General features: G+C 53.5%; 6 protein-coding genes across 23 annotated transcripts in view; 2 read left to right on the top strand and 4 right to left on the bottom strand.

The window, feature by feature from the left end:
• Nucleotides 1-556: 556 nt before the first annotated feature.
• Nucleotides 557-2,735, top strand: Ppp1r14b (protein phosphatase 1 regulatory inhibitor subunit 14B). Its single transcript, XM_040748652.1, is given in 5 exon segments — nt 557-605; nt 608-996; nt 2,037-2,120; nt 2,342-2,374; nt 2,468-2,735. Coding segments are annotated over 5 exon segments (609 nt in total). The 5' UTR covers nt 557-571; the 3' UTR covers nt 2,537-2,735.
• A 422-nt stretch (nt 2,736-3,157) lies between these two features.
• Nucleotides 3,158-5,848, bottom strand: Fkbp2 (FKBP prolyl isomerase 2). Of its 6 annotated transcripts, none has more exons than XM_005063906.4 (6): nt 5,705-5,848; nt 4,309-4,477; nt 3,874-3,986; nt 3,706-3,752; nt 3,376-3,411; nt 3,158-3,299 (listed from the first exon to the last, which is right to left on the bottom strand). In XM_005063906.4, exons 1-6 carry the CDS (start codon nt 5,800-5,802, stop codon nt 3,238-3,240), a joined length of 525 nt encoding a protein of 174 aa, XP_005063963.1. In that variant the 5' UTR covers nt 5,803-5,848; the 3' UTR covers nt 3,158-3,237. The 6 variants fall into 6 exon arrangements, with proteins under 6 accessions (XP_005063963.1, XP_012975556.2, XP_040604551.1 ...); XM_013120102.3 differs by having other exon boundaries at nt 4,309-4,498; nt 5,705-5,842; XM_040748617.1 differs by lacking the exon at nt 5,705-5,848 and adding an exon at nt 4,881-5,176 and having other exon boundaries at nt 4,309-4,498.
• Nucleotides 5,849-8,707: 2,859 nt separating this feature from the next.
• On the bottom strand, nt 8,708-14,295 carry Vegfb (vascular endothelial growth factor B). Of its 3 annotated transcripts, none has more exons than XM_005063904.4 (7): nt 13,891-14,295; nt 13,337-13,379; nt 12,853-13,049; nt 12,615-12,688; nt 12,387-12,422; nt 11,962-12,179; nt 8,708-9,090 (listed from the first exon to the last, which is right to left on the bottom strand). In XM_005063904.4, exons 1-6 carry the CDS (start codon nt 13,948-13,950, stop codon nt 11,984-11,986), a joined length of 606 nt encoding a protein of 201 aa, XP_005063961.1. In that variant the 5' UTR covers nt 13,951-14,295; the 3' UTR covers nt 8,708-9,090; nt 11,962-11,983. The 3 variants fall into 3 exon arrangements, with proteins under 3 accessions (XP_005063961.1, XP_005063962.1, XP_040604539.1); XM_005063905.4 differs by having other exon boundaries at nt 11,962-12,096; XM_040748605.1 differs by lacking the exon at nt 8,708-9,090 and adding an exon at nt 10,821-10,880.
• Nucleotides 14,296-14,438: 143 nt separating this feature from the next.
• On the bottom strand, nt 14,439-18,994 carry Dnajc4 (DnaJ heat shock protein family (Hsp40) member C4). Of its 2 annotated transcripts, none has more exons than XM_040748586.1 (7): nt 18,912-18,994; nt 18,499-18,681; nt 16,770-16,863; nt 16,102-16,286; nt 15,857-16,021; nt 14,727-14,813; nt 14,439-14,645 (listed from the first exon to the last, which is right to left on the bottom strand). In XM_040748586.1, the coding sequence occupies exons 2-7, from the start codon at nt 18,645-18,647 to the stop codon at nt 14,534-14,536; spliced, it is 792 nt and encodes a 263-aa protein (XP_040604520.1). In that variant the 5' UTR covers nt 18,648-18,681; nt 18,912-18,994; the 3' UTR covers nt 14,439-14,533. The 2 variants fall into 2 exon arrangements, with proteins under 2 accessions (XP_040604520.1, XP_040604528.1); XM_040748594.1 differs by having other exon boundaries at nt 15,857-16,018; nt 18,912-18,990.
• The window catches only part of Trpt1 (tRNA phosphotransferase 1), a 6,317-nt gene continuing 1,497 nt past the window's right edge, over nt 18,992-23,811 (top strand). Inside the window, exons 1-3 of one of the 9 annotated variants that reach the window (XM_040748536.1) lie at nt 18,992-19,098; nt 23,007-23,075; nt 23,279-23,360. In XM_040748536.1, coding sequence (XP_040604470.1) covers nt 23,016-23,075; nt 23,279-23,360 — 142 coding nt within the window. In that variant the 5' untranslated portion in view covers nt 18,992-19,098; nt 23,007-23,015. Of the gene's footprint in view, nt 19,099-22,704; nt 23,076-23,278; nt 23,361-23,811 lie in introns of those variants that run through there. The other 8 variants (XM_040748529.1, XM_040748526.1, XM_040748553.1 and 5 more) reach the window with 8 other exon arrangements.
• Nucleotides 19,327-22,679, bottom strand: Nudt22 (nudix hydrolase 22). 2 transcript variants are annotated; one of them, XM_040748569.1, is made up of 6 exons: nt 22,564-22,678; nt 21,808-22,301; nt 21,053-21,151; nt 19,939-20,036; nt 19,720-19,813; nt 19,327-19,512 (listed from the first exon to the last, which is right to left on the bottom strand). In XM_040748569.1, exons 2-6 carry the CDS (start codon nt 22,282-22,284, stop codon nt 19,354-19,356), a joined length of 927 nt encoding a protein of 308 aa, XP_040604503.1. In that variant the 5' UTR covers nt 22,285-22,301; nt 22,564-22,678; the 3' UTR covers nt 19,327-19,353. The 2 variants fall into 2 exon arrangements, with proteins under 2 accessions (XP_040604503.1, XP_040604510.1); XM_040748576.1 differs by lacking the exon at nt 21,053-21,151 and having other exon boundaries at nt 22,564-22,679.

The raw sequence follows: 23,811 nt of genomic DNA, 5'->3' as shown, positions 1-23,811 counted from the left end.
CCTTGAGAGGCGTGAGACAGATTCAAGTAGGGTGTCCCGGCACCTGGACAGTTGCTGAACGCCTTTGCACTACCCCATCCCCGGAAGCCCCGTCCACGTGTCGGCCGGCGCGCGGAAGTCCCCTTGTCCCTTGCTGACCAAGGGTCTCGCACGTTCCTCACCAGATTTGCGCCCATTCGGCCTTATGCATAGAGCTACTCTGTTTCTGCCTCAGTGACAGAATGAGACAGGGTCAGAAAAGGACTATGGGCCTGGCGGGCGTGCAGATCCAGGCACCCGGCACCTAGAAGTCTAGGTTTGAGACCAGAGATTAAGTTAAGGGGGGCCGACAGACAGTCCCGGACCCTGTAAAGTGGATCCTCCCCTATCCCCTTTCAGGAGGCGGGGTTGGGGAGAGGGGGCCTGTAGCGGGGCTGGCCCTTTAAGGGGGTGTGGTCGGGGGGCGGGGGAAGAAAGCAAGACAGAGAAAGCGGCGGCGGCGGCGGCTCGGGCGGCGGCCGCGGGGGACAAAGGGCGGGCGGATCGGTGGGGAGGGGGCGGGGCGCGGCCAGGCCAAGCCCGGGGGCTCCGCATGCTGCAGCTGCCCCCGGGCGCCCCCGCCGCCGCCCTCGCCGCGGAGCCGCGCAGAGCGGAGTCCGCAAGCTAACCCGAGCCAGCGGCCCGGAGCCAACCGGCGGGCGTCCGGGAGGCGGCGGCGCAGGGAGGGGCCCGAGCGCGCACGTGGCCCCGGTGGCCGCCATGGCGGACAGCGGCCCCGCGGGGGGCGCGGCGTTGGCTGCCCCGGCCCCCGGGCCGGGCAGTGGGAGCACAGGGCCCCGCGTCTACTTCCAGAGTCCCCCTGGGGCTGCAGGCGAAGGCCCGGGGGGCGCGGATGATGATGGCCCGGTGAGACGGCAAGGGAAGGTCACCGTCAAGTACGACCGCAAGGAGCTACGGAAGCGCCTCAACCTGGAGGAGTGGATCTTAGAACAGCTCACTCGTCTCTACGACTGCCAGGTGTGCTCCCCACCCCGTGCCGATACCCTAAAATCGGACCTAAGTCGGTCTGCTCAGAAACCCCACCGTCATTCTGTCACCAGTCAGTGGGAGCCCGGCTGCCAAGCCACCCGGCGTACACTCGCCGCTCCCTAGTGTGTGCTTTTTCTTGCCTGACCTGAGTCACTTAGCTTTCACCGCTGCCTCGGACCTTTCGTCCTTCGTGGTACTGCCCCAGGTTAAGCATGGTGTCCTCCTCCCCAAACTTAGAGGGATAGATAGCCTGACCTGGGATTGGAGGTAGGGATGTAGCTGGGCTGACAGTGAAAGGTCTAATCTGGTTAGTCTAGTCTGGGCTGGCATAGACACTAGTTGAAAGGCACAAGTGTAACTGAAGTGCGTGAAGGACCGGAGTTGTTATAGTGGGCTAACCTACCATTCTGTCTGTGGCGACGGGTTGCCAGCTCGCGGCTCTGGTTCCCCACCCCATGACTCCCTGCTTGTTCAGCCAGTGACTCAGGCTCCCAGGAGTAGGGTGGAGGAGTGGGCTTGCCCTGAGATGCCTACCCTAGCCCAGCCCTGGAATGCAGCTGGCTCCAAGTGGGATAGCCCTTCCCTTGGGGAGGGGGTGTACCCCTTTCTCTGTAAAGCATGGGCTCTTTGTTTCCCCTTTATCAAGCATGGGTCTTTCCCATTGACCCCTCACCCTTCACTTCCTTCTCCCTCCCAGGAAGCTGTGACAGGTGTTTGGGGGAGGGGAGGGACTGATGAACTGGGACAGCTGGACCCACCAGAGCTCTGGTGAGCTAGAGGTCCTGGATACGGAGAAGGCACATCTGCTGGGTTCAAAGCCCAAGGTTCCCAGCCCTGTCTGTCTGGCGCCCGTGGTGCCTATTGGCAGGGACAGGAAGTTCCCCCTCATTGGGCAGTTTGCCTTCCCAGAGCAGCTGTTTTCTGCTGGGCAAGGAAGGCTGGTCTAGTTTTGAGTTAGGCAGGGAGGGAGTCCTTTCCACACTCTCTCTGGGCTGAGGTACTGTCCATCTTCCCCACCCCTACCCCAGGAAGAGGAGATCCCAGAGCTGGAGATAGACGTGGATGAACTCTTGGACATGGAGAGTGATGATACCCGGGCTGCTAGAGTCAAGGTAAGCTGAACTCATCCAGTGGAAGGCTGCCTGGAGACATTGTTCCTTGGGGAAGCTCAGCCTTGGTGCCATGCCTTCTTTGGCTTGAGTCATCTTATGCCTCTGGAAAAAATGAGACTCATGGAACTTAGCTATGTTCCTAAGTGGCCTCAGTCCCTTAGGAGGGGGATACATGAACTGTGAGCTCGTCCCAAAGAACTCACTATGTTCTTCCTCACCAGGAGCTGTTAGTCGACTGTTACAAACCCACTGAGGTAAGTCATTTTCCCTGGCCTTAGGGGTGGGTGTGTATGTATGGCAGATTTTCATCTTGGGTCTTAGCCTCCTAACAGCCTCCTCCTATCTAGGCCTTCATCTCTGGCCTGCTGGACAAGATCCGGGGTATGCAGAAGCTGAGCACACCCCAGAAGAAGTAGGGTCCTGACCCAGATGACCATGGCTCCCACAGGACAATCGCTGCCCCCCAACCTCGTAGCAACAGCAATACCGGGAACCCTGCAGCCAGGCCTGGTGCCATGAACAGGGATCCTCATGCCCCTGCCTAGGGGCCACTTCCCTTGCCCTCAGTTTTCCATTTTTGGGGTTTTTTATTGTTATTAAACTGATGGAACTTTTTGTGTTTTTATATTGATTCTGCGTCGCAGGCCCTTTAAAAATAAATCAGGATACACCTTTGGAGCAGCTAACAGGCTTGGCTGGATTTTTTTATAGGGAACACGTTGCTTTTCAATTGTCACCAGCTTAGCTGCTCCCCAGGTGACCACATGCCATGATGATAACCCATGCTGGCCACCAGCAGTCTTAAAAGCTCTGTCTGCATTAGGTAAGGATCTCTAGGCCATTGAGACCCTCAATGGCTGCACCTCAAGGCTCTGCAATTATCAGGAAAATGAGACTGAAGCTGGTTTTGTTCTCTTCCCCATGTTGGGGATGGGGGGACAGGCACCCACTCACATTAGACCAGTGCCCCCCACTGACCTATTCTCCCAACACTGGCTAAGCCTCTTTAGGATCCACAAAGAAACACAGACTCATTCTTGGGGTTTTAGAGGGTTTTTTTTTTTTTGTTTTGAAGCAGTCTGGTCCCTGACGGGGTCTCCTACCCCTCTGCAGCCTGCTACAGTTCTGAACGTCGCTCAATCTTGAGCAGCTCCACCTCAAACACCAGGGTTGCTCCACCTGAAGGGAGAAATGTGGTCAAACTGGGACCTGGGACCCTGGGAGAGTCATGGGGTTGGGGTGTTAGGGGTATTACCTGGGATCTTTGGGGGAGCTCCCCGCTCTCCATACCCTGTCAAAAACACAAAGACACAAAGTAAGTTGAGGCCCTTGTAGCCCACATAAAGGGTAATCTTGCCATAGGCAGGCAGTATGGAGGTTGGGTGGAAAAGGGCATCACAGGTCTAGTAGAGGGTCACTACAGCTGAGTGTGAGCCTTACCAGTTCTGCTGCTGAACACAGCCTGACTGGGAAGTGGCATAACTACAGTGAGTAGGCAGGGTGAGGACCAATGAGGCTCAAGTGGCTTCAGCCACTCTAGGCACAACTGAGTGCACCCCGACCCCTAACCCCAAGGGCCTCTTACCCAGCTCAGACGGGATCACCAGCTTCCGCTTTTCCCCTTCACACATCCTGCAGGATGACACATGCTCAACATGTGAGGCACCCAGACTTCCAGACCCTGGCCCCACAAATAGGCCTTTCCTCCCGCGGCGTATTTCCTGGATCAATACAACATGTACCCCAGACTCACCCCAGCAGCCCCTGGTCCCAGCCCTTGATGACCTGGCCAGTGCCGAGGGAGAAGACAAAGGGCTGGTTCTGTGGTAGACTGCTGTCAAACTCCGTCCCATCTTCTAGCTTCCCCTGTGGGACCACCGGAAACTAGTAAGGCGAGGTGACCACTTCTGAACCCCCTTCACCCAGCCACTCTCCACCCCATCAATATGGTCACCACAGTACTGGTGATCACATTCCTTAAAAGGGACAATGCCTTGGTAATTCATGTACAGTAATTTTAATGCTAACACCTCGCTGATGAGTACACTGAAAGTCATGGAAAGGAGCTTAGAGGCCAAAGAGGGATGCGTTCAAGATCATCTACCTAATTAAGAGAAGGATGAGATTCCCACTCTCTTCTGGTCCCCAGAAACTGTCAGAGCCCCAGAACCCACACTCTGATACCTACCGTGTAGTGCATGTGTAAGACATCTCCCTTTCTAGACTTGATGGGACAGTGGTCCACGCGTTTCTTCACTCCAATCTGCAGCTTCCGTTTGCCTTCGGCCCCCGTGGCTGTGGCCAGGGCACTCAGGCAAATGGACAGTATTGTCAGGACCCAGCTCAGCCTCATGTCTCTGTAGGCACAGCCCACCTCCCTCAACCAAGGAAGGGGGTCATGGAACTTCAGTCAGTATCTGGAGGATGCCACCCCCATTGTATCTTGCTTGTTCCCGGAGAATTCCACTGTCACCACCCTCTCCCCTGGGCTCTGTGGCCACACTTACCAGTCCAGTGAGAAGGGGGCTTAGCCGAGGACCCCAGCAGCGAGGGGAGGGGGTCAGGGGAGGCCACAGCAGCCAGGGCCCCGCCCCTTTACTCAATACCATATCCTTCCTTCCTCCCGGTACCCATCTCCATTCAGTTCCCGCCAGCCCCTTTACGCAAAGTCCAAAGCTTATCTGGTTGCACCGAATTAGTCCCGACCGTACGACCCCACTCCCGCCACACCCAGCTGCCTCCTGTCCAGCACACCCACACCTCTGCAGCTGCTGCACGTTGCCGGCCCCGAGGCACCCACACATCTCCGCTAGGCGGCTCTGGGGAGCCTCGGTCCTCCGGAGGCACATCCCATCCCGGCCCCGTTCCTTCACCGCCAGGGGCGCCCCCCCAGCTCTGAGCTCTCGGGGGCCTCCGAGGCACCCAGACTGGGCCGGAGTCATCGGGGCGCCGAGCCCGCTCCACCCACACAACCTCTCCAGGGGGAGTTCTCGGTCTACCGCGACCCCAGGCGCGGCCACCACGGAGACCGCCCCCACGTGGACGCCCCGGGCCATTACTCTGGCTTAGCTCTTCGCCAGGCTTCTTGGCCCCGCCCTGCAGGGCGGGTGGCTCCGCCCCCTGACCTGCAGCTCCGCCCTCTGCAGCGGTAGGCTTTTTATCCCGCACAGGTGGCACGCCACTCACCGGTTGAAGCCCCGCCCCCAACGTCTGGTACCCCACGCTCTCAGTCTCCGAACTTAAGGCTCCACCTTCCACCTGCTCCGGCTCCTCCTCTAAACGCCAGACCCCGCCCCCCAGTCGTCCCAGCCTCTCTGAGGGCCGCTGGGCTCCGCCCTCCACACGCACTAGTTCCGTGGTCCCTCCCGCCGCTGTTCCGCGTCCCGCCCCGAATCCCAGGGCTCCGCCCCGTACGGCATGAGAGCCCGCCCCCTGCGGCATTGCCAGACACTGGACCCCAGCCCCAATTCCCTTGTCTGCTATCCCTCGCTGGCACACGGATTCTCGCCCCCTTCTGTCCGGTCTGCCCCAGCCTGCCCTCCTGCACCCGAATCCCCCAGCCCGGGCTGTGGCCCCCCGCTCACCTCCTCACCGCGCCCCCGGAGCCAATCCCTCTCGTGCTGTCACCTCTGCGCAGGCGCGTCCTCGTCGCTACAGGGCGGGACACGCTGCCCGCCCTCATTGGACCGTCCGAAACCCGCTCTTAGGGTGGAGCTTCTCGCCTAGCCCCGCCTCCTGAATTACCATGTGGATAACATCACTTCCGGCGCCCGGGTCACTGGTCGGGTTTGATAAAAATGATTTTTGAAAGACAGAAGGTACTTCTGGCCGAGGTGATATGGTTAAGCAAGAATAAGTACCTTTTGCCCGAGGGGTTCTTTTTTTTTTTTTTTTTGATTTTTCGAGACAGGGTTTCTCTGTGGCTTTGGAGGCTGTCCTGGAACTCGCTTGATAGTCCAGGCTGGTCTCGAAACCAGAGGGGGTTCTTGCCAGCACTGTGCTGACTTCTTTTGTCGTCATGACCGACACGTCTTTCACTAGCTGCTGTGGGAAGAGCTCAGGGTTCCGAGCAACACCCCGGGTTTCAATCCTAGGACTTCTGTTTCTTGGCTGGCTCAGTGATCTTGAGCAAGTTAGTTCTCCTGGTGGTATTCTGTGACACCCATCCCACATGGTCCTGACCCTTTTCCTCTTATGGTCTGGAGCATCCAGGCTTACCTTTGGTTGCTGAACACTCAACAGTCAGGGCCTGCGTTGGCTTCGTTGGGCCTAGTCTACCAGTACCAGTAGACATTTGGCAAACGAAGGATCCTAAAATTCAGAGGAAGCCAAATCTGAGCTGGGCTAGGGAGTCGAGTTGAGTGAATTCATACCTGTCCCAGACCAGTTTGCCTTTCTAAGACCATGTATGTACTCAGGAGGCCAAAGGAAGATAACCATGATGCTGAGTTGAAGCCAAGGGAAGCATCATGCGTATCTGATGAAGCTTAATTTACTCAGAAGCTTTAGCTCTCAGGTTCCAACCATAGTGAAACCAGAATATGATCACCAGTATCACTGCTGAGAAAGTTATTTAAAAATAATAAAAATGGTGTGGTGCCCGGGCATTGGTGGTGCATGCCTTTAATCCCAGCACTTGGGAGGCAGAGGCAGGCGGATCTCTGTGAGTTCGAGACCAGCCTGGTCTACAGAGGGAGCTCCAGGACAACCTCCAAAACAATACAGAGAAACCCTGTCTCGAAAAACCAAAAAAAAAAAAAAAAAAAAAAAATGGTGTGGTGTCCCATGCCTTTGGAGGTGGAAGTAGGAGGATCCGAAGTTCAAGGACATCCCCAGCTATGTGAAGAACGCTGAGCCAGCCTGAGATACACGAGACATTGCCTTAGAAAAAAAGTTTAAAAGTAGACCAGGGCTGGAGATGCAGCTAAGTAGGTAGTGCTTGCCTAGTATGTAGGAGTAGGTAGGCTTGATTACCAGCAGTACATAAGCCTGTGTAGTGGTGTAAAACTGTAATCGCAGTATTTGAGAAGTAGATGCAGTAAGACTAGAAATTTATGTCATCCATAGCTACATAAGGAGTTTGAGGCCCATCTGGGCTATGTGAAATTCTTTCATAAATGCACAAAGTATGTGGCCATCATCATCAAGCATTCTTCATTTTACCTTACTCCTGGTTTGGTACCACCAAGATAATCCCTTCTTTAGGGTGGCTACTTTCAGTCAATTCTGTTCCTGGATGTCTTGTAGTAAGGCAAACCCTTGTGTGTAGGCGGGCCTTCCCACTCTACCCAGAACACTGAGCTTGGCTGGTATAGTTAGGGATCTCAAGCAGCAGCTGAGGAACCCTGGGGTACTAGGGATTGAACTGGTGGAGGAGACTTGGAGGACGGGGGTTCTTCCGTTTTGTTTCTTTTGAGACAGGGTTTCTCTCTGTAGGTTTTGGAGCCTATCCTGGTACTCACTTTGTAGACCAGGCTGGCCTGGAACTCACAGAGATTGGCCTGTCTCTGCTTCCCAAGTGCTGGGATTAAGGCATGTGCCATCACCGCCTGTTTAAAATCTTATATATATATATATATATATATATATATATATATATTTTTTTTTTTTTTTTTTTGGTTTTTCAAGACAGGGTTTCTCTGTGGTTTTGGAGGGTGTCCTGGAACTAGCTCTTGTAGACCAGGCTGGCCTCGAACTCACAGAGATCCGCCTGCCTCTGCCTTCCAAGTGCTGGTGCTGGGATTAAAGGCGTGCGCCACCAACGCCTGTTTAAAATCTTTTATAAATTATTTATTATGTATGTATAGTGTTCTGGCTTCATGTATGCCTGCGCACCAGAAGAGGGCACCAGCTCTCATTATAGATGGTTGTGAGCCACATGTGGTTGCTGGGCAGTGAACTCAGAACTTCTGGAAAAGTAGCCAGTTCTCTTAACTTCTAAACCATCTCTCCAATCCAGGGACAGGGAAGGGGGGGGGGAATGACTTAAAAGAGGCCTTCCAGCCTCAAAGGCAGGACTCTGAATTGAAAAGGGCAGCCACAGGGAACAACACTGTAAAATGTGCCCAGCAGGAAAAATGGATGTTACCTCCTATTGTGTGAAGAAAGTCATACTTGTCTGGAGTTCCTCATTCTTTTTTTTTTTTTTGGTTTTTCGAGACAGGGGTTTTCTGTATTGCTTTGGAGGTTGTCCTGGAACTCATTCTGTAGACCAGGCTGGCCTTAAACTCACAGAGATCCACCTGCCTCTGCCTCCCGAGTGCTGGGATTAAAGGCGTGCGCCACCAACACCTGGCTTTGTCTGGAGTTCCAATGGCAGCAATATGGGAAACAGCTTGTAAGGTCTGGGTCCTACCTTAATTTCCCTGGCCAGGGCAGACAGAAACTTTGTGGTGGGTAGGGGGCGGAAACTTCATCTAAAGACTTGATGAATCTGTGGTTGTTGCTTTGCCTGGGAGCTGTTGTCGGACAGAGACCCTTGGCCCCACTGGCACAGTAAGGCAACAGGACTCATGAAGCATTGCATACTTTCCTGCCCAAGCTGGCCAGCCTGGAGGGTGGCAATCAATGACATAAGTAAGCAGTGATAGTGCCTTCCGTCTCTTTTATCAGGATGGTGGGGTGGTGTCACAATTATAACAGCCCAAATTCCATTTGCAGAGGTTTGGGGTCTTCATAGTGACGGGAAGCAGAGCAGCCAGAGGATGCTCACTAGCCTGGGATGGTTAGCTAATCTAGTACCCTGTTCCCGCTAAGGGGAGATATGAGGTTCCCTGCCAACTGTTAGATGGCAGTGCTAGGAGACAAAGGGTCACAGGAGAGTTCTCTAAGAGGTCCAGGTCCTGGGATAGCTTCTTCCCAGGCTGAGTTGGTTCTTCTCCTGTTTCTCCCACTAAGATGGGCCTGCGAGGCAAATGGCCCTGCAGAGTCTGTCTAAAAAGCAGCTTGTCACTTTCGAGGCTTTCGGCACCTGGGGAGTGGAGGAAGAGATATTAGTGCTGGCTGAAGCTTAACTCCAAGTTCTTCTTCTTCTTCTTCTTCTTCTTCTTCTTCTTCTTCTTCTTCTTCTTCTTTTTGCTTGCTTTTTCGTTTGTTTTTGTTTTTTTCGAGACAGGGTTTCTCTGTAGCTTTGGGGGCTGTCCTGAAACTCACTTTGTAGACCAGGCTGGCCCCAAATTTACAGGGATCCACCTGCCTCTGCCTCCCTACTGCTGGGATTAAAGGTGTGTGCCACCACCACCTGGTGGCATGATATCTTTTATATTGTGTATATGAGTGTTTTGCTTATATGCATGTATGTACACTGTATGTATGCCTGGTATGTTTAGAAGAGGGCACTGGATGTCCTAGAACGGTAGCTATAGATGGTTATGAGCCACCATGTAGGTGCTAGAAACCAAGTCTGGATCCTCTGCAAGAGCAGAGTGTTTTTTTTTTTTAATAAATGGTCTTTTATTTCTAAATGATTTATTTATTTTTATTTCATGTACATTGGTGTTTTGCCTGCATGCATGTCTGTGTGAGGATGTCGGATCCCCTGGAACTGTAATTACAGACAGTTGTAAGCTGCCATGTGGGTGCTGGAAATTGAACCCAGGTCCTCTGGAAGAGCAGTCAGTGTTCTTAACCTCTGAGCCATTTCTCAAGCCCCCGAGCAGAGTGCTCTTAACCACTGAGCTATCTCTCTCCAGCCCTTATTTACTCAAGTGGGTCAAACTAGCTTTCAAACTCACTATGTCACAAGGAATGACCTTGAACTTTTGAGTGCCATTATGCCTAGTTTCATTTGGTGCTCAAGATCAAACCCAAAGCCGGGCGTTGGTGGCGCACGCCTTTAATCCCAGCACTCGGGAGGCAGAGGCAGGCGGATCTAAAAAAAAAAAAAAAAAATCAAACCCAAGGTTTCTTGCATGCCAGACAAGCATTCTGTCAACTCAGTTACATCCCCAGCACTTCTTTTTTTGTTTGTTTGTTTGTTTTGGTTTTTCGAGACAGGGTTTCTCTGTGGCTTTGGAGGCTGTCCTGGAACTCGATCTGTAGACCAGGCTGGCCTCGAACTCACAGAGATCCACCTGCCTCTGCCTCCCGAGTGCTGGGATTAAAGTCGTGCGCCACCAACGCCTGGCCCCCAGTGTGGCGCCAGCGCCACAAGCCACTCCAAGGTATCAGGAAAAGAAAGACCAGACGTCCAGCTGTTTGTACTAATAGAAAGCATGTGCTGCCTTTATTGCCAGGAGAGTGTGTGTGTGTCTGTCTTCATTGCAAGTGCTAAGAGGTCTCCCCCTTGTAGGAGAAAGTTTAAAGCCAGCTTGGGCTTCTTGAAACTCTGTTTAAAAAACAAATCCACAAGAAGATGAAAAGGAGCTTTGGCTGGGTACGGTGGTGTACATCTGCAATTGCAGCAATCGGGAGGTAGAGGCAGGAGTGATTTTGAAGACAATCTGGGCTGTAGACCAAAGTGGTCTCAACGAACAAATAACAAAGAAGTGCTGGGTGTGGCGCCAGCACCACAAGCAAGTCCAGGGTATCAGGAAAAGAGAGACCAGATGTCCACTTGTTTGTACTAAGAGAATGCACGTGTTGCCTTTATTGCCAGGAGAGTGTGTGTGTGTGTCTTCATTGCAAGTGCTAAGAGGTCTCTCCCATGTAGGAGGGAGGAGCTTCTTATACAGGTTTACAGCACAGTGGAAAAAACCCCAGGTAGAAGAGATTGTTGTTTTCCTCCTGCTAGATGTTGATGTCAGAGGGTCAAGACCAGGACTAGAAAACAGAAAGCACTTGGACTGGAAAACAAGTTGCACTTGTAGGCTGACCAGCAACTCACAGAGACCCCATGGGGCTGGGGCCCAACATCTCCCCCCTTTTTTATATATAAATTAGCACCTATCTCAGGTGACTAGGATGTTAATATCAATCTTAGTATACAAAAACAAACATTTATAAACAATATTTGGGAATGTGGGTGTCGTTCTTTCCAAGCTACTTCCTGCTGTTAAGTTCCTTTTCGTCTTCTTGTGGATTTGTTTTTTAAACAGAGTTTCAAGAAGCCCAAGCTGGCTTTAAACTTTCTCTGTAGCTGAGGTTAACCTTGAACTCCTAACCTTCCTGCCTCTACCTGAGTGCCAAGATTCCTGGCATATACCACCATGCCTGGTCCTAGTCTTCTTATGCATTCTCCTCCCCCCCCTTTTTTTGTTTGTTTCTTGGAACAGGGTTTCTCTGTGTAGTCTTGGCTTGTGGGTGTTCTGGAAATCACTGTGTAAACCAGGCTAGCCTTGAACTCATGGAGATCTGCCTGCCTCTGCCTCCCAAATGCTAGAATTAAAGGTGTCCCTTCCATCACCTGGCCTCTTTTTCCCTTTTTTGGACCCCACTTTTTCCTGAGACTCTCTGGGGGTCTCCCTAACCCTCGCTATGGAAAGAGAAGGGCTGCTTAAGCACTGTGAGCAGAGGCACATGGGGTTCCCATACTCCTTGCTCTCTCAAAGCCTATAGAATGGAGCAAATGTCTATCATATGGGCTTCTGTGAAGATATGAAGCTCCCTGCAAATCTTTAGTTCTACTCCAGCCAGGAGATGGCCGGATACTCAGAGATGAGAGCAGGTGATAATATCACAGTGCTCAGCACCCTCTACTGGTGGTGGCATCGTCTCTCCCACAGACTTGTGCATCCAAACTTGAACTTGTTTTTGCTGATGTGTTGCCAGCAGATGCGCAGTGAATGTCTAACACATGCAGCAGCTCCTCCTTCCCTGGCCTTTTCCCCACTGGCTCACCTGGACCTGCTCCAGGGCACAGCTTGATGCCTCCCACACAAGTGCCACCCCATAGACTCCTCACCTGCAGGTATCTGGGTTGAACTCTAAGCCCCGCCCTTGACAGCGGAGGAAGCTGCGGCGTCTGCAGCGGCAACGGCAGGTCCGAGGGTCAGGGCGCTGACGGCGCTGGGTGCAACGTGGGCAGGGTGTCCTGGGGCTGCAGTGGGATGGATGATGTCAGCTGGGGAAGGTGCTCCCGGGGCAGAGCGGGGCTGGGGGCGGTGGTGGGGTATGGCAGCCCTAGGAGGAGAAGCAACATGTCTGGGGTGGAAAGAGTCTTCCCAGGATCTAGGGCTGGGACAAAATATACTGACTTGGGGAGCACAAAAGGGAAGGGATGTCAGGTGAGAGGAGGAAGAGGGGCTGCAGCCTCCTGGCTCACACAGTGCACCTCCTAGCCCACCCGTGAGCTCCCTCCTGGACCAGCAGCAACTCTCAGGAACTCACCTGTCTGGTTTCACAGCACTCTCCCTTTTTTTTGGTCTGAAAAATGAGAGAGAGAAAGATAAGAGAGGGTAAGGGAACCAGAGCCTCCTGCTGTCTTGCCTAGGATCCGTGCCTACTCCTGGCTCTACTCTGAGTAGTCACCTGGTCCCTACGACGGTGCAGCCCCATGCCTGATACCCCCACCCCATGCTACACTTTGTGTACTCTGAAGTTAGACCTGGCTGGCACCTGCATTCACATTGGCTGTGTTCTTCCAGGGATATCTCCCCCAGCTGACTGCTCGGGTACTGGATCATGAGGATCTGTACTCAGGAAAAGGAGGAAGAGACCGTGAGTGATGGGAGCAGTAGAAACATAGAGGAAGAGGATGCTCATGGGCTTCAGGAGAATGGCCAGACCTTCCCACCTCCTGTGTACCTGTCTCCGGGCTGACCCATCAACACGCATGACGCATAGTCCGCAGTACCTGCATTTGGACTTGGTGCTGCCCAACGGGCACACATTCCAGGCCGTCATCAGGGCAGCAGCCAGCACAGCGCTGCACAGTCACACAGCTGGGCACTAGCTGTTTGACCACACTGCCCATGAGTTCCATGTTCAGAGGCACCACCACCTCCCTGGGCTGGCACGTGGCACGCGCATAGACATCTATCCATGGCACCACTGTGGGCAGACCCAGATTGATTAAGTTCTTACCGGGGTTCCTGAAGCTGCTTCGAGCATGCAACCTCTCTATTACCCTGTTACCGCCATCCTAACCCTTCCTTTAAACATGTCTTTCTCTGCCTTCTTTCTCAAGAAACCATTAAGCCCTCTGCCTCAGTTTCCTCACTTGGGAGAATTGGCATCTCCCAAAGGAGTAGGGATCACACAAGATGAGGGACATAAACTCAGGGCATATAATCCCTCTTAGTACTCGTTGGTGTCAAGTTATTGTTAGCTATTATTACCTTTCTTCTGGTGGCTGGGGCCATCAAACTGGGACACAGGAGCCTGTGGGAAAGAAGATACCTGGGTCCAAGGTGCACTCCATAAGGGCTGGCCCTGTGACTGTAGGTGCTCTGCCCTGAGTCAGGCTTCTTGCTCCTTTCTGACATCTTTCCAGATTGTTCTGTTCCCAGCACCTCGAGTCTAATTTTACTTGTCCACTTAGCCATCTGGGTCTTTTTCCTGGCCTAAGACCCACCAGACATACCATGGGAGTGGCACTAAACCCCAAGCTTTGGAGCTGGGCTTGTTTTAGGTCAAGATCAGGAACAGTGAGAGGCAAACCTGGTTCCGAGGACACTGAGGCAGCTCCGCCCCCCAGGAGCCCAGGGGATGGGAGGGGGCGGGAGAGTGGTGGGGGGCGCTAGGGCTAGCGGGCCTGCGCAGAGGGGCACCCCGGGTTATGGCCAGTTAAAACAGTTGATCTCCTCTGCAGAAGTAGCGGGCGCCTCCCTACTTCCGCCAACCTTGAGAGGGCACCGCGGGCGGGCGAACTGGATGTCGTGGAGGCACATACCTGGGTATGGGCCAGTTGCAGCAGCGCAGCGAGCAGCAGGCAGCGGAGCAGGGGGCTCATGGTGCCCGCGGGGGCTGCGCGCCGTGGGGCTCGGCATAGCTCTAGCCTGGCGGCGCAGGGGGCGGCGGCAACCAGAGCCCCATGGCGCGGGCCCGGGTGCGGGGACCCGGGGCCCGGCGTGGGGGGCGGCTCCTCCGCGGCCCCCTCCCGAGCCCTGGGTGCAGGCAGTGCCGCGGCGGCCGCGGCTGGAGGAGCGGGACAGGCAGGCGGCCGGTGGCGGTGGCGGGGACCGCGGGCAGCGGGGACGACGGGGGTGGCAGGGGGCCTGAACGGAGCTGGCGGGCTGGGAGCTCATGTGACCTAAACACGCGCTCCCCACCAGCCTGCGGGCGGAGGCAGGGCGGGGGCGGAGCTGGTCCCCTCCAAACACCCCCTCCGGTCGCTGCAGGGGAAAGGGGACACACCGCCCAGAAGGCCGGACTCTGGGTTCGCTGCACCAAGAGGTGAAGGGTGAGATGTGTGACCTGAAGGACCGAGCAGAACAAGAATCTGAAAATGAGTTTATTGCACGTGCTGTGGGAAATTTGTAGCCCTGGACAGGCAGCTAGGAGAGGACCAATGCAGGTCCACCTAAGTGAGTCCCTCAAGGGCTGCTATCCTGGGGCACGATCCCAGGGCCTTCTGGAGGCAGGGAGGGCCCTTTCAGAGACTGCTGCCTCTGCTGGCGCTCCTGCTGAATCCTGGTTCTGTTGGCCCTGGAGAAAAGATAGATTGGGACAAGGATCCTGAAGGGTAGTTCTGGGGCAGGGAATGAGACAAGATCGAGCACGACAGACCTGGCTCGCGCCCTCGTATCATTGTAGATGGCTGTGATGATCCGATCCTTTTCATCCATGAAGCTCCGGTGCACCTGCTCCAGCTTCCTGTGAGGGAACTGCAATTAACCCTGGGTCTCCAGCCTCTGCTATCCCTGAAGCCTTGGTCTTCAACCTGACTCTAGCATCTCCCATACAACTCTACATCTCTCCTCCTAACAGACAGTGCTGTGATAAGTTGAAAAAAGGGACACAAGATGGTCGCTGGTGGTGCACGCTTTAATCCCAGTGTGGGGAGGCAGAGGCAGGCGGATCTCCGTGAGTTTGAGACCAGTCTGGTCTACAGAATGAGAAATTAGAAAGGGGACGTATTTCTCTATCTCCGTTGCTGCATAGACAGCTCAGGCAGTGGGCATCATCCTTTGGGTTTCTGTGCTGCAGACAACTGGAATCACAGCATCATGAGAGAGTGGTGTGAGGTCCTGGATGCTAGCCAGGACTGTCTGCCACACTGCACTCGCTCCTCCCCTTCCTTCCTCTTTCTTTCTATATTGAGACAGTTTCATGTAGCCTAGGCTGCCCCCAAACTCAGTAATGCAGCCAAGGATGACCCTGATTTTGTGTGTGTGCATGCATATGCATATGTGTATATCATATGTGTGCAGGTTTGCTTGAAGGCCAAAAGGGGGCATCAGATCTCCTGGCAGTTGTGGGCTATCATATGTGGGTGTTGAGAATTGAACTCTGCTCCTCTGATAAGATCTTAATCACTGAAACATTCTCCAGCCCCCAAGCTTCTCATCCTTCTGCCTCCACCTCCTGAGTGCTGGGATTACAGTACAAACCACCATGCCTGTTTATGACATGCTAGGGAGGGAACCCCAGGGGTTTGGCTATGCCCTCCTTGTGCATGGTTTTGGATGGCTACAGCCTCACCAACAATCAGAACGGAAAATTCAAGTTATGAGAAACAGAAAGCAACTTCAGTCCTTTTGTGCAGGGCTGCCTTTGCCCAGCAAGGCCAGGCTCCAAAGCCTGATTTCACAAAGCTCTTAGCTCGAGAGAGACAGAGTATGTGGGTCACAGGCTGCCGTGGCTGGCTACTCTTCACCCACCCTCTGCCCAGCACCCCAGGAGGGGTGGAAAGGCACCTGAAGGCGACGTAGTGCAGGCTCATGCCTGCCACCATGAGCAGGAGGCAGTACCCCAGGACCCGCTGGTTGTGTTTACGTTGCTGCTGCCTTGACTCAGGCCCCTGTGGCCTCACATTGTGAAACTGGGCCCAGTATTTCGCATTGGGGGGTTCCCAGGAGCTGCTGAAGAGCAAAAGGACAACAGAAAGATGAAGCTCTGGAAGGCTTCAGGGTGGGGACAGAAAGGGTCAGGACTACTGTACCTGTGTGTCTCTTGGGTATACTTAGGCTGGGCTCTGGTTCCTGAAGATTTGGGGGGACTAGCTGAATGCAGCTGGTGGTCATATTTGCGACGACTCTCCTCACGGCTGAGCACTCGGTATGCCTCATTCAGTTCCACGAAGCGGCTATGCAGGGCTGGGTTTCCAGGGTCTCGGTCAGGGTGCAGCTGGGTGAAACAGCGGTCCCCTTATCTCATTTTCCATGTCCACCCATAAAGACTGATATCACTCCCACAGATTTTGCCTGTGGGACAGGACACTGCTTCTCACTTTGCTGACCCCTCCCAAAGGCCAGAGTCAGAAAGTACAGATTTTTACTCCTCTCATTAAAAAAAAACCAGAGATATTTCAGCTCACAACTGTAACTCCAGTTCCAGGAAGGTGGGGATAGGAGGACCACTGAAAGTTAGAGACCAGTTTGGGACACACTGTGAGATCCTATCTCAAAAACAAAGAAAAACACCCCAGAAGGACCCCTGGCTTTGCTGGATCCTTTTCCCATAGAGGATATTGAGTACCTCCTATCCAAGCAGGTGGAGGAAGGAGTGTGCTACCAGCTAGACGTACAGACCTACCCCAGGAAGTTAGAGTGCCCCTGTGTCTGCGTCACACCTCATCTTCCTCCCTCCTCACCTTGGGGATACCAATACCTCTTTGGACTTGGTAAAGAAAGCACGCTTAACTTCTTCAGCACTGGCATCAGGATGCACCCCCAACAGTTCATAGTAGTTAGATGGAGAAGACCTGTAGAGAAAAACCCAAACCTATAGAGGCTTAGGAGACCAAAGGTCACCATTGCCCTCTCCTGTCATCCTCTCTGGGTACACCCATCAATTCAGCCAAGATCTGAAGTTAGTCCCAAAACACATCTAGCTCCAGATTATCCTTCCCTTTGGGGTGTTTCGGGAATGGTCAGGACTTCTCATTTTCTTTCTTTCTTTCTTTCTTTCTTTTTTTTTTTTTTTTGAGACAGGGTTTCTCTATATTGTTTTGGAGGCTGTCCTGGAACTCAGTCTGTAGATCAGGCTGGCCTCGAATTCACAGAGATCCACCTGTCTCTGCCTCCCGAGTGCTGGGATTAAAGGAGTGTACCACCAACACCTGGCTTAGGACTTCTCATTTTCAAAGTGTCTTCCTCAGACTCGTACACCACAGACCCAAATGGGTTCTGCTGCTTTGAAAAACAAAACAAAAAACCAGGGTCTCACTAGCTCTGTCTGACCTGAACTCCCTAGGTAGACCAGACTAGCCTTAAACTCACAGAGTTTGCCTTTGCCTCCCAAGTTCTACGACTGAAGGCAGGCACCACCTACCACCACCCTGGCTTAAACAGTTCTTTAACGTTTTATTATTTGATTTTATGTCTATGAGTGCTTGTAGGCATGCACACCACGTGAGTGCCTGGTGCCCCCAAAGGTCAGAAGAGTGTGGCTGTAAGTCCTTGGGTCAATGCTGGGGATCAACACTGAGTCCTCTGTGCTGGCAAGTGCTTTCAATCTCTTGAGTCCTCCTCCAGCCCCTGAAGACTTGTTTGAAACAGCAGGGTTTGTGATGTGGGTGGTGTCCACTTGTAATCCTCTACCTTGGGAGGTGGAAGCAAAGTCGGAAATTCAAGGTCATCCTTTGGCTACTAGTGAGTTTGCAGCTGACCTAGTCTACTTGAGACCATGTATCAAAAAGGAAAAAAAAAAAAAGAATTCCTCTTATACATGAGGTTCTGTGTTCCAGGGCCAGTACTGGGGGAAAGAAAGATTTCCAAGACAGAAGCCGGGAGTTGGTGGCACACGCCTTTAATCCCAGCACTCGGGAGGCAGAGGCAGGCGGATCTCTGTGAATTCGAGGCCAGCCTGATCTACAGACTGAGTTCCAGGACAGCCTCCAAAACAATATAGAGAAACCTTGTCTTAAAAAACAAAAAAAGATTTCCAAGCCAGGCATGGTGGCTGTACCTGAATTCCAGATTGTGTTTGGAACCTCAATTGGTAAAAATAGGAAACTCCATCGAAAAGGAAAAGGCAGATTCCCACCGTCACCCCCCACTTCATTCCTCCTGACCGGCTCGCAGCCCAGAAATCTAAATCTTTGTACCCAACCTCCTCTTTCCCAGTGCATGCGCAGTGAAGGCTGACAACACACCAGAACTATGGAAAGAGCCCTGGCTTTGACCTGAGCTCAAATTCCCGATCTGCCTCTTATCTCACTTAATCTTGGGGCTCCGCTCTGAACTCTTGATGCTCAGTGGCCAGCACTGAAGGTGAGGGTTATCTGGAGCAGACCTCTTAAGGCACTTGACATATAATGCTGAGACAGGTATCTCAGAACAGGGCTCTCAATAGAAAATTACTGAACAACATGGCCAAGATCTGGCGCTCAACTCACCGCTGCCCTGTGGCGGCTGTGAGAAGCCGGGCGGGAGGGCTGCAGGGCCACAGCCGGCATAGGCGCAGGGGCAGCAGGAGCAACAAGGGACGGCATGATGACGGCGGGCAGGCAGCTGGGAAAGGGAGGCCCCCCCAAGAGGTGTGCATTGGTTCCCAATCAATCGGGCCGGACTTCGGGTGTCTGGGAAAAGGGAAGGAGCCTGCCTCAGTTTCCTACAAAGCCAGACTGAAGCAGATTCTAGAAAGGCCTTTTTACTCAAGAATCAGACGCGAGTGCTACGGCCCTTCCGGCACTGGCCTCCAAGTCTAGACCACCGGCTCAGGACCAGGGTCAGCCCTCCCCACCTATAGCGTTAGGTGGGCGTGCGAAGGAGGAGCCACAACCAAGTCCCACCCCTGTCCCCCACTCACAGGCTCCGCAGTCGCCGCCATTTCCTGCACCCCCACAGGCCCCGCCCCTAACCCCTCGTTGGTGTAAGGCTCACGCCACGTTTATTGAGCAGGAAGGCGAAGACGTGAAACACAGGACCCGCCCCCGTACGCTCATTGGTCTAAGGCGCCAGAGTCCGTGAAGCGGAAGTGCCGGTGTTCATACAAGGTGCCGAGTCTACCCGTCCGGTACCGAATCTGGCCCCGAGGAAGGGCTCCCCCCCATCCCTGTCAGCAGCGAGGCCCGGCTCAAAGGTGCTTTTACTGCGCCGTGGCCCACATTCTCCAAACAAGAGGGACACACGGAGGCTGCGTTGCCACGTGGCCAGCCCTTCTCACCCACCCCAGGTTCTCCCGGAGGATCCCAGACTATCAGAAGCAGCAAAAGCCAACGGTATCCAAGAATAAAAGTCCTTTATTGTCTTCAGAGCTGGGGTGATAAGGTTGGGACGCTAGGTTGAGTCAGGTGGGACTTCCCAGCGCCCGACTGTAGAGGTGGATGGCGATTGTAGAGGAGGATGGCACCTTTGGCTGAAGGGCAGAGTTGTGCCCACATCTCCGTCTCTTGTAGTCTCTGTACCCTCTGTGAGAAATCAGTGAGACCCAGGCATGAGGCTGGAGCTGTGCCTAAAGTTTCGGAATCTCAGTAGGATCCCCGTTCATGAGCTTTCCCCTTAGGTAGGACCCAAGCTTTGTGCCTCTGGAAACTAGGATACCCGGGAGTTCTCTGCCTCACCCAGGAATTCTTTTCCCCCATCACCAGACCACCGTGAAGGCCTCAACTCCACACCTGTGTCTCCACGAAGATGATTCCTGTAGACTCGTGGGCCTCAGGGCCCCCACTCATGTAGTAATTCCTAACCTCCTCTGAAGTTAGGCCGCACCTAGACAAGAACATGAGGGTGGCTTGGTGGATGTCCAGACTTTATAGGAACCCCACAGAACTCCAGGTGCCTCAAACCCACTCCCCCCACCTCACCCAGGATGCTACACCCCGGAGCGCACTCACTGGACGTAGAACTCTGCACTGGCCCTGCCGGCGCTGGTCTCATTGCAAGCGATGCCCAGTAACAGTGGCTGACTCAGGGTGTGCAGTGGCAGGTTCACCTGGGGCAGGGGGTCCCACGTGTCAGACTGACCGCTCAGTGGCCTGGGGCTTTTGTTAGTTTGGTGTTTTGTATGTTTATTTTTGTTGAGGCAGGGCCTCAAGTAGCCCAGGTTAGCCTTAAACTCAATATTTAGCAAAGGTGACCCAGAATTTCTGATCCTCTGCCTTCATTTCCTGTTTACACAGTACTGAAGATCAAACCCCAGGCTTTGTACATGCTAGGCCAGTATTTCTTTCTTTCTTTTTTTTTTTTGGTTTTTCGAGACAGGGTTTCTCTGTAGCTTTGGAGGCTGTCCTGGAACTCACTTTGTAGACCAGGCTGGCCTCGAACTCACAGAGATCCGCCTGCCTCTGCCTCCCGAGTGCTGGGATTAAAGGCCCGGCTTAGGCCAGTATTTCTTAACCTGTGGGTTGCAACCCCTTACGAGGTTACCTAAGACCATTGGAAAACACAGATACTTACATTATGGTTCATAGCAGTAGCAAAATTACATTTATAAAGTAGCAACAAAAATAATTTTGTGGTTGGAGGTCACCACAATATGAAGAATTACATTAAGGGTCACAGCATCAGAAAGTTGAGAAGCACTGTGCTAGGCAAACAGTCTAAGAGCTAACCTGGGCTATATCTCCAGTCCCCAATGGCCATGACCCTTGGCATTTTTGTTTTGCTAGCCAAATGCCCCATTACACAAAATACAGGCTCTGAGTGTTCATTTTACAGATGAGAAATGGAACAAATTGTCCAGGGAGGCCATTTTATCCAAGTGAAATAACCAAGACTCTCAGTATTTTTTCAGCAAATATGGGAACAGACTAGATATTTTTCATTATTTGCACTGTAATAAAGAAGAATCTGAGGGCCAAGGGATCATGGCCTCAGTGTTAATGCTGTGCTCCTTCAATGCCAGTGAGGCTCATGCAGACCCTCACTCTGGCCCAGGCCTGTGGATTTCTAGCGAATCCTATCCCCCTTACTCATGCCCATCGTATGTCTGGGGCCCTTGTCACTCACCTCATCACAGATCTCCTGTAGGACACTGGAGAAGAGTTCACGTACCACCAGTTCCCCAGGGAGGTCCTTGTGCTGGGGGATGCCACCAGAGCACAGGGCCTGTGAAAAATTTAGGCTCAGCCTTCATCTATACCAATTCCCTCACTGGTTTTCCTCTTGCTGGCCATGGGGGCCTAGGGCAGATTCATTGTGGGAGTCTTGGCAATTCCCTAACCCAGGCTCTCCTATTCCATATAAGCAATCACAAGTCAACTAGGAAGGTTTACATGGATTGGGTGAGAAAAGACATCTCCCCTTCAGTCTCTCTTCCCATGTTCCCTAGCTTCCATAGGTGTGTTTCAGCTTAGATCTAGACTGGATCTCCCAAATGGCAGTGAGCACCCTGTCTCCTCCCAGTAGTGGTGAGACTCATGGGCCCATACTTTCTCCTGGACAGCCCTCTGGCAGGGCGTGCAGCATGGGAGGCTACAGGCTCAGAAACACCAGGCCACGTTTCCCTTTAAGATAAAATGAAGCCAGCCGGGCGTTGGTGGCGCACGCCTTTAATCCCAGCACTCGGGAGGCAGAGGCAGGCGGATCTCTGTGAGTTCCAGGCCAGCCTGGTCTACAAAGTGAGTTCCAGGACAGCCTCCAAAGCCACAGAGAAACCCTGTCTCGAAAAACCAAAAAAAAAAAAAAAAAAAAAAAAAAAGATAAAATGAAGCCAGAACTAAGAGCTTGACTTTTGTGCCTTTGTGCCCGGCCAGTCATTTTACCTGAGGTTCAGGGTGCCCTCCGGGTACGTCCACCATCCCAGGCGCCTCAGCTACCTGCTGAGAGCGGCGCAGGAGGACGAGGAAGTCATCAGCTGTGACCAATGTGGCACCCACCCCCAGTGGGTCTGCCAAATAGGCTTGTTTGTCGCCCCAATCTGTAGCTCCCTGCTGTCGCAGCCAGGAGGCTGAGCTGGACCAGTTGGTGCCCAGGAAGTCCCGGTAGGAAGTGAGTCCCAGGTTCAGGAGCAGCTGTGGCGGTGGCGACCTGGATGCCAGTGTGGCCGAGTGAAGGCGGAACTTAGGGGCATCAAAGATCCAGGGTTGAGTCTGTAGCCGGGTCTCCCAGATGGCAGTAATGCTCTTGTCTCCTCCAGGCAGTGGGCGACGATCATGAGCTGGGCTCAGCTCTACTGCTACCTGCTCCTGAGACAGTCCCCCAAGAGGACACAACAGTAGGAGGGACACCTCAGGGTCCATGGTTTGACAGGGAAATTCTGGGGGAAGACACAGATGGCCATCCTGTCACTCGAAGGAATGAGCTGACCCTCTTTTCCACAGAACCCCTGAAAGTGAGCCCACCTTTCTGCAGATCCCGGATTGCTTATTGCTTGGGCAGGAGTAATCCCAACAAGAATCCGGAGCCCAGCAAGCACCTGATCTCCTGCTGCCCCAAATCCCTAAAACCTTTGGGCATCCCTACCCCTAGCAACAGTAGGCGCTCCAATGATCATGGCCCCCAAACCCAGGAGTACTTGCCTCCAACCCGGACACTCTTGGAAGCTGGCTCTTGGAATTCACCGGCGACCTAGCCCCCAAGCTCCACCTCTTTCCTCTCAAGCGGAAGTGCCTGCCCCTTTCCTTCGCGGCTTCCCATTGGCCAGTCCGTGTCGGGGCCGGCGACTTGCCCTCCTTGAGCGCTTCTGATCTGCGCCGGCCTGCTCACCTGGGCGTCTCCTCTCACTCCAGCCCCGAGTTCTGGGCAGCAGCAAATTCGCGATCTGATTCCAGAGAGCGGGGTCCGATCCGGATCCCTCGGGCCTCGTGGCTGCCAGCGTGGCCCTGGGCAAGTCTCGCCAGCTGGGCCTCAACTTCCCTTGTGTGAACCAGAGATTCTAGGGTGGGATGAACAGTGTGATTGTCCTATCTCGAGCCTTTGTGACTTTATGGGCAGAGTGGCCAAACGTCCCTGCTCCCTACAGGTCTTGGCCATGAACGCCCCTGGAGGAAGGAGGCAGGAAGGTAGAAGGGCCCATAGACCCCGGGAACAGGTGTGCACCTTTCCACCCTCTCCCCACAGCGGCTGGACAGGGGGGGGGGAACAGGACGACGACACACACACGACCCTCTGAGCCTTGGTTTCTTGGTGGGAAGACAGGAGAACCAATGGTCCCAGAGACCACTGTTCTGGTTTAGCTTTGCAGTAGGACATTCAGGGCTCAGGACTAGCTACCAAACCCAGTGACTCTTTCAGGACCGAGATGTGCAGCTGTCTAAGGCTCTGTCCTATGCCCTACGCCATGGAGCCTTGAAGCTGGGACTTCCCATGCGAGCTGGTAAGTGAGCATGGTGGAAGCTGGGAGGAAAAGTATGGGCCCAGAGAGTAACTGGAACCCTGTCTCCTCAGATTTTAACACTGCCCCAGCAGGAGCACAGAATAGGCACACTCTCCAAGTGTACAGGAAAAACAAGGCCCAGAACCCCTCTCATGTCCTCTGGAAGACAAGTACCTGTCTAGGCTGGGTCTCATGATGTCTCTTTCAGCCAACTGGCCCTATAAACACTTCCCAAGGATGGAAGGGGTGCATTCTGAGACACGTGATGTTTATTGGATGGCCATTCTGGGCCAAGTACTTGCTGTTACTCTCCCTGAAGCAGATATGCTATTTTAGGTTTTGTTTTTATGTGTATGAGTGTTTTGCCTGCATGCATGTGTGTTTGTACTGGACCCCTGGAACTGGAGTTCAGGTGGTTGGGAATCAGACCCCAGGTCCTTTGGAAGGTCAG

Source organism: Mesocricetus auratus, unplaced genomic scaffold (assembly GCF_017639785.1).
Source record: "Mesocricetus auratus isolate SY011 unplaced genomic scaffold, BCM_Maur_2.0 Super-Scaffold_4256, whole genome shotgun sequence".
Lineage (NCBI taxonomy): Eukaryota > Metazoa > Chordata > Mammalia > Rodentia > Cricetidae > Mesocricetus > Mesocricetus auratus.
The sequence above is the reverse complement of the archived record's forward strand: the minus strand, read 5'-3'. Positions and strand labels throughout refer to the sequence as shown.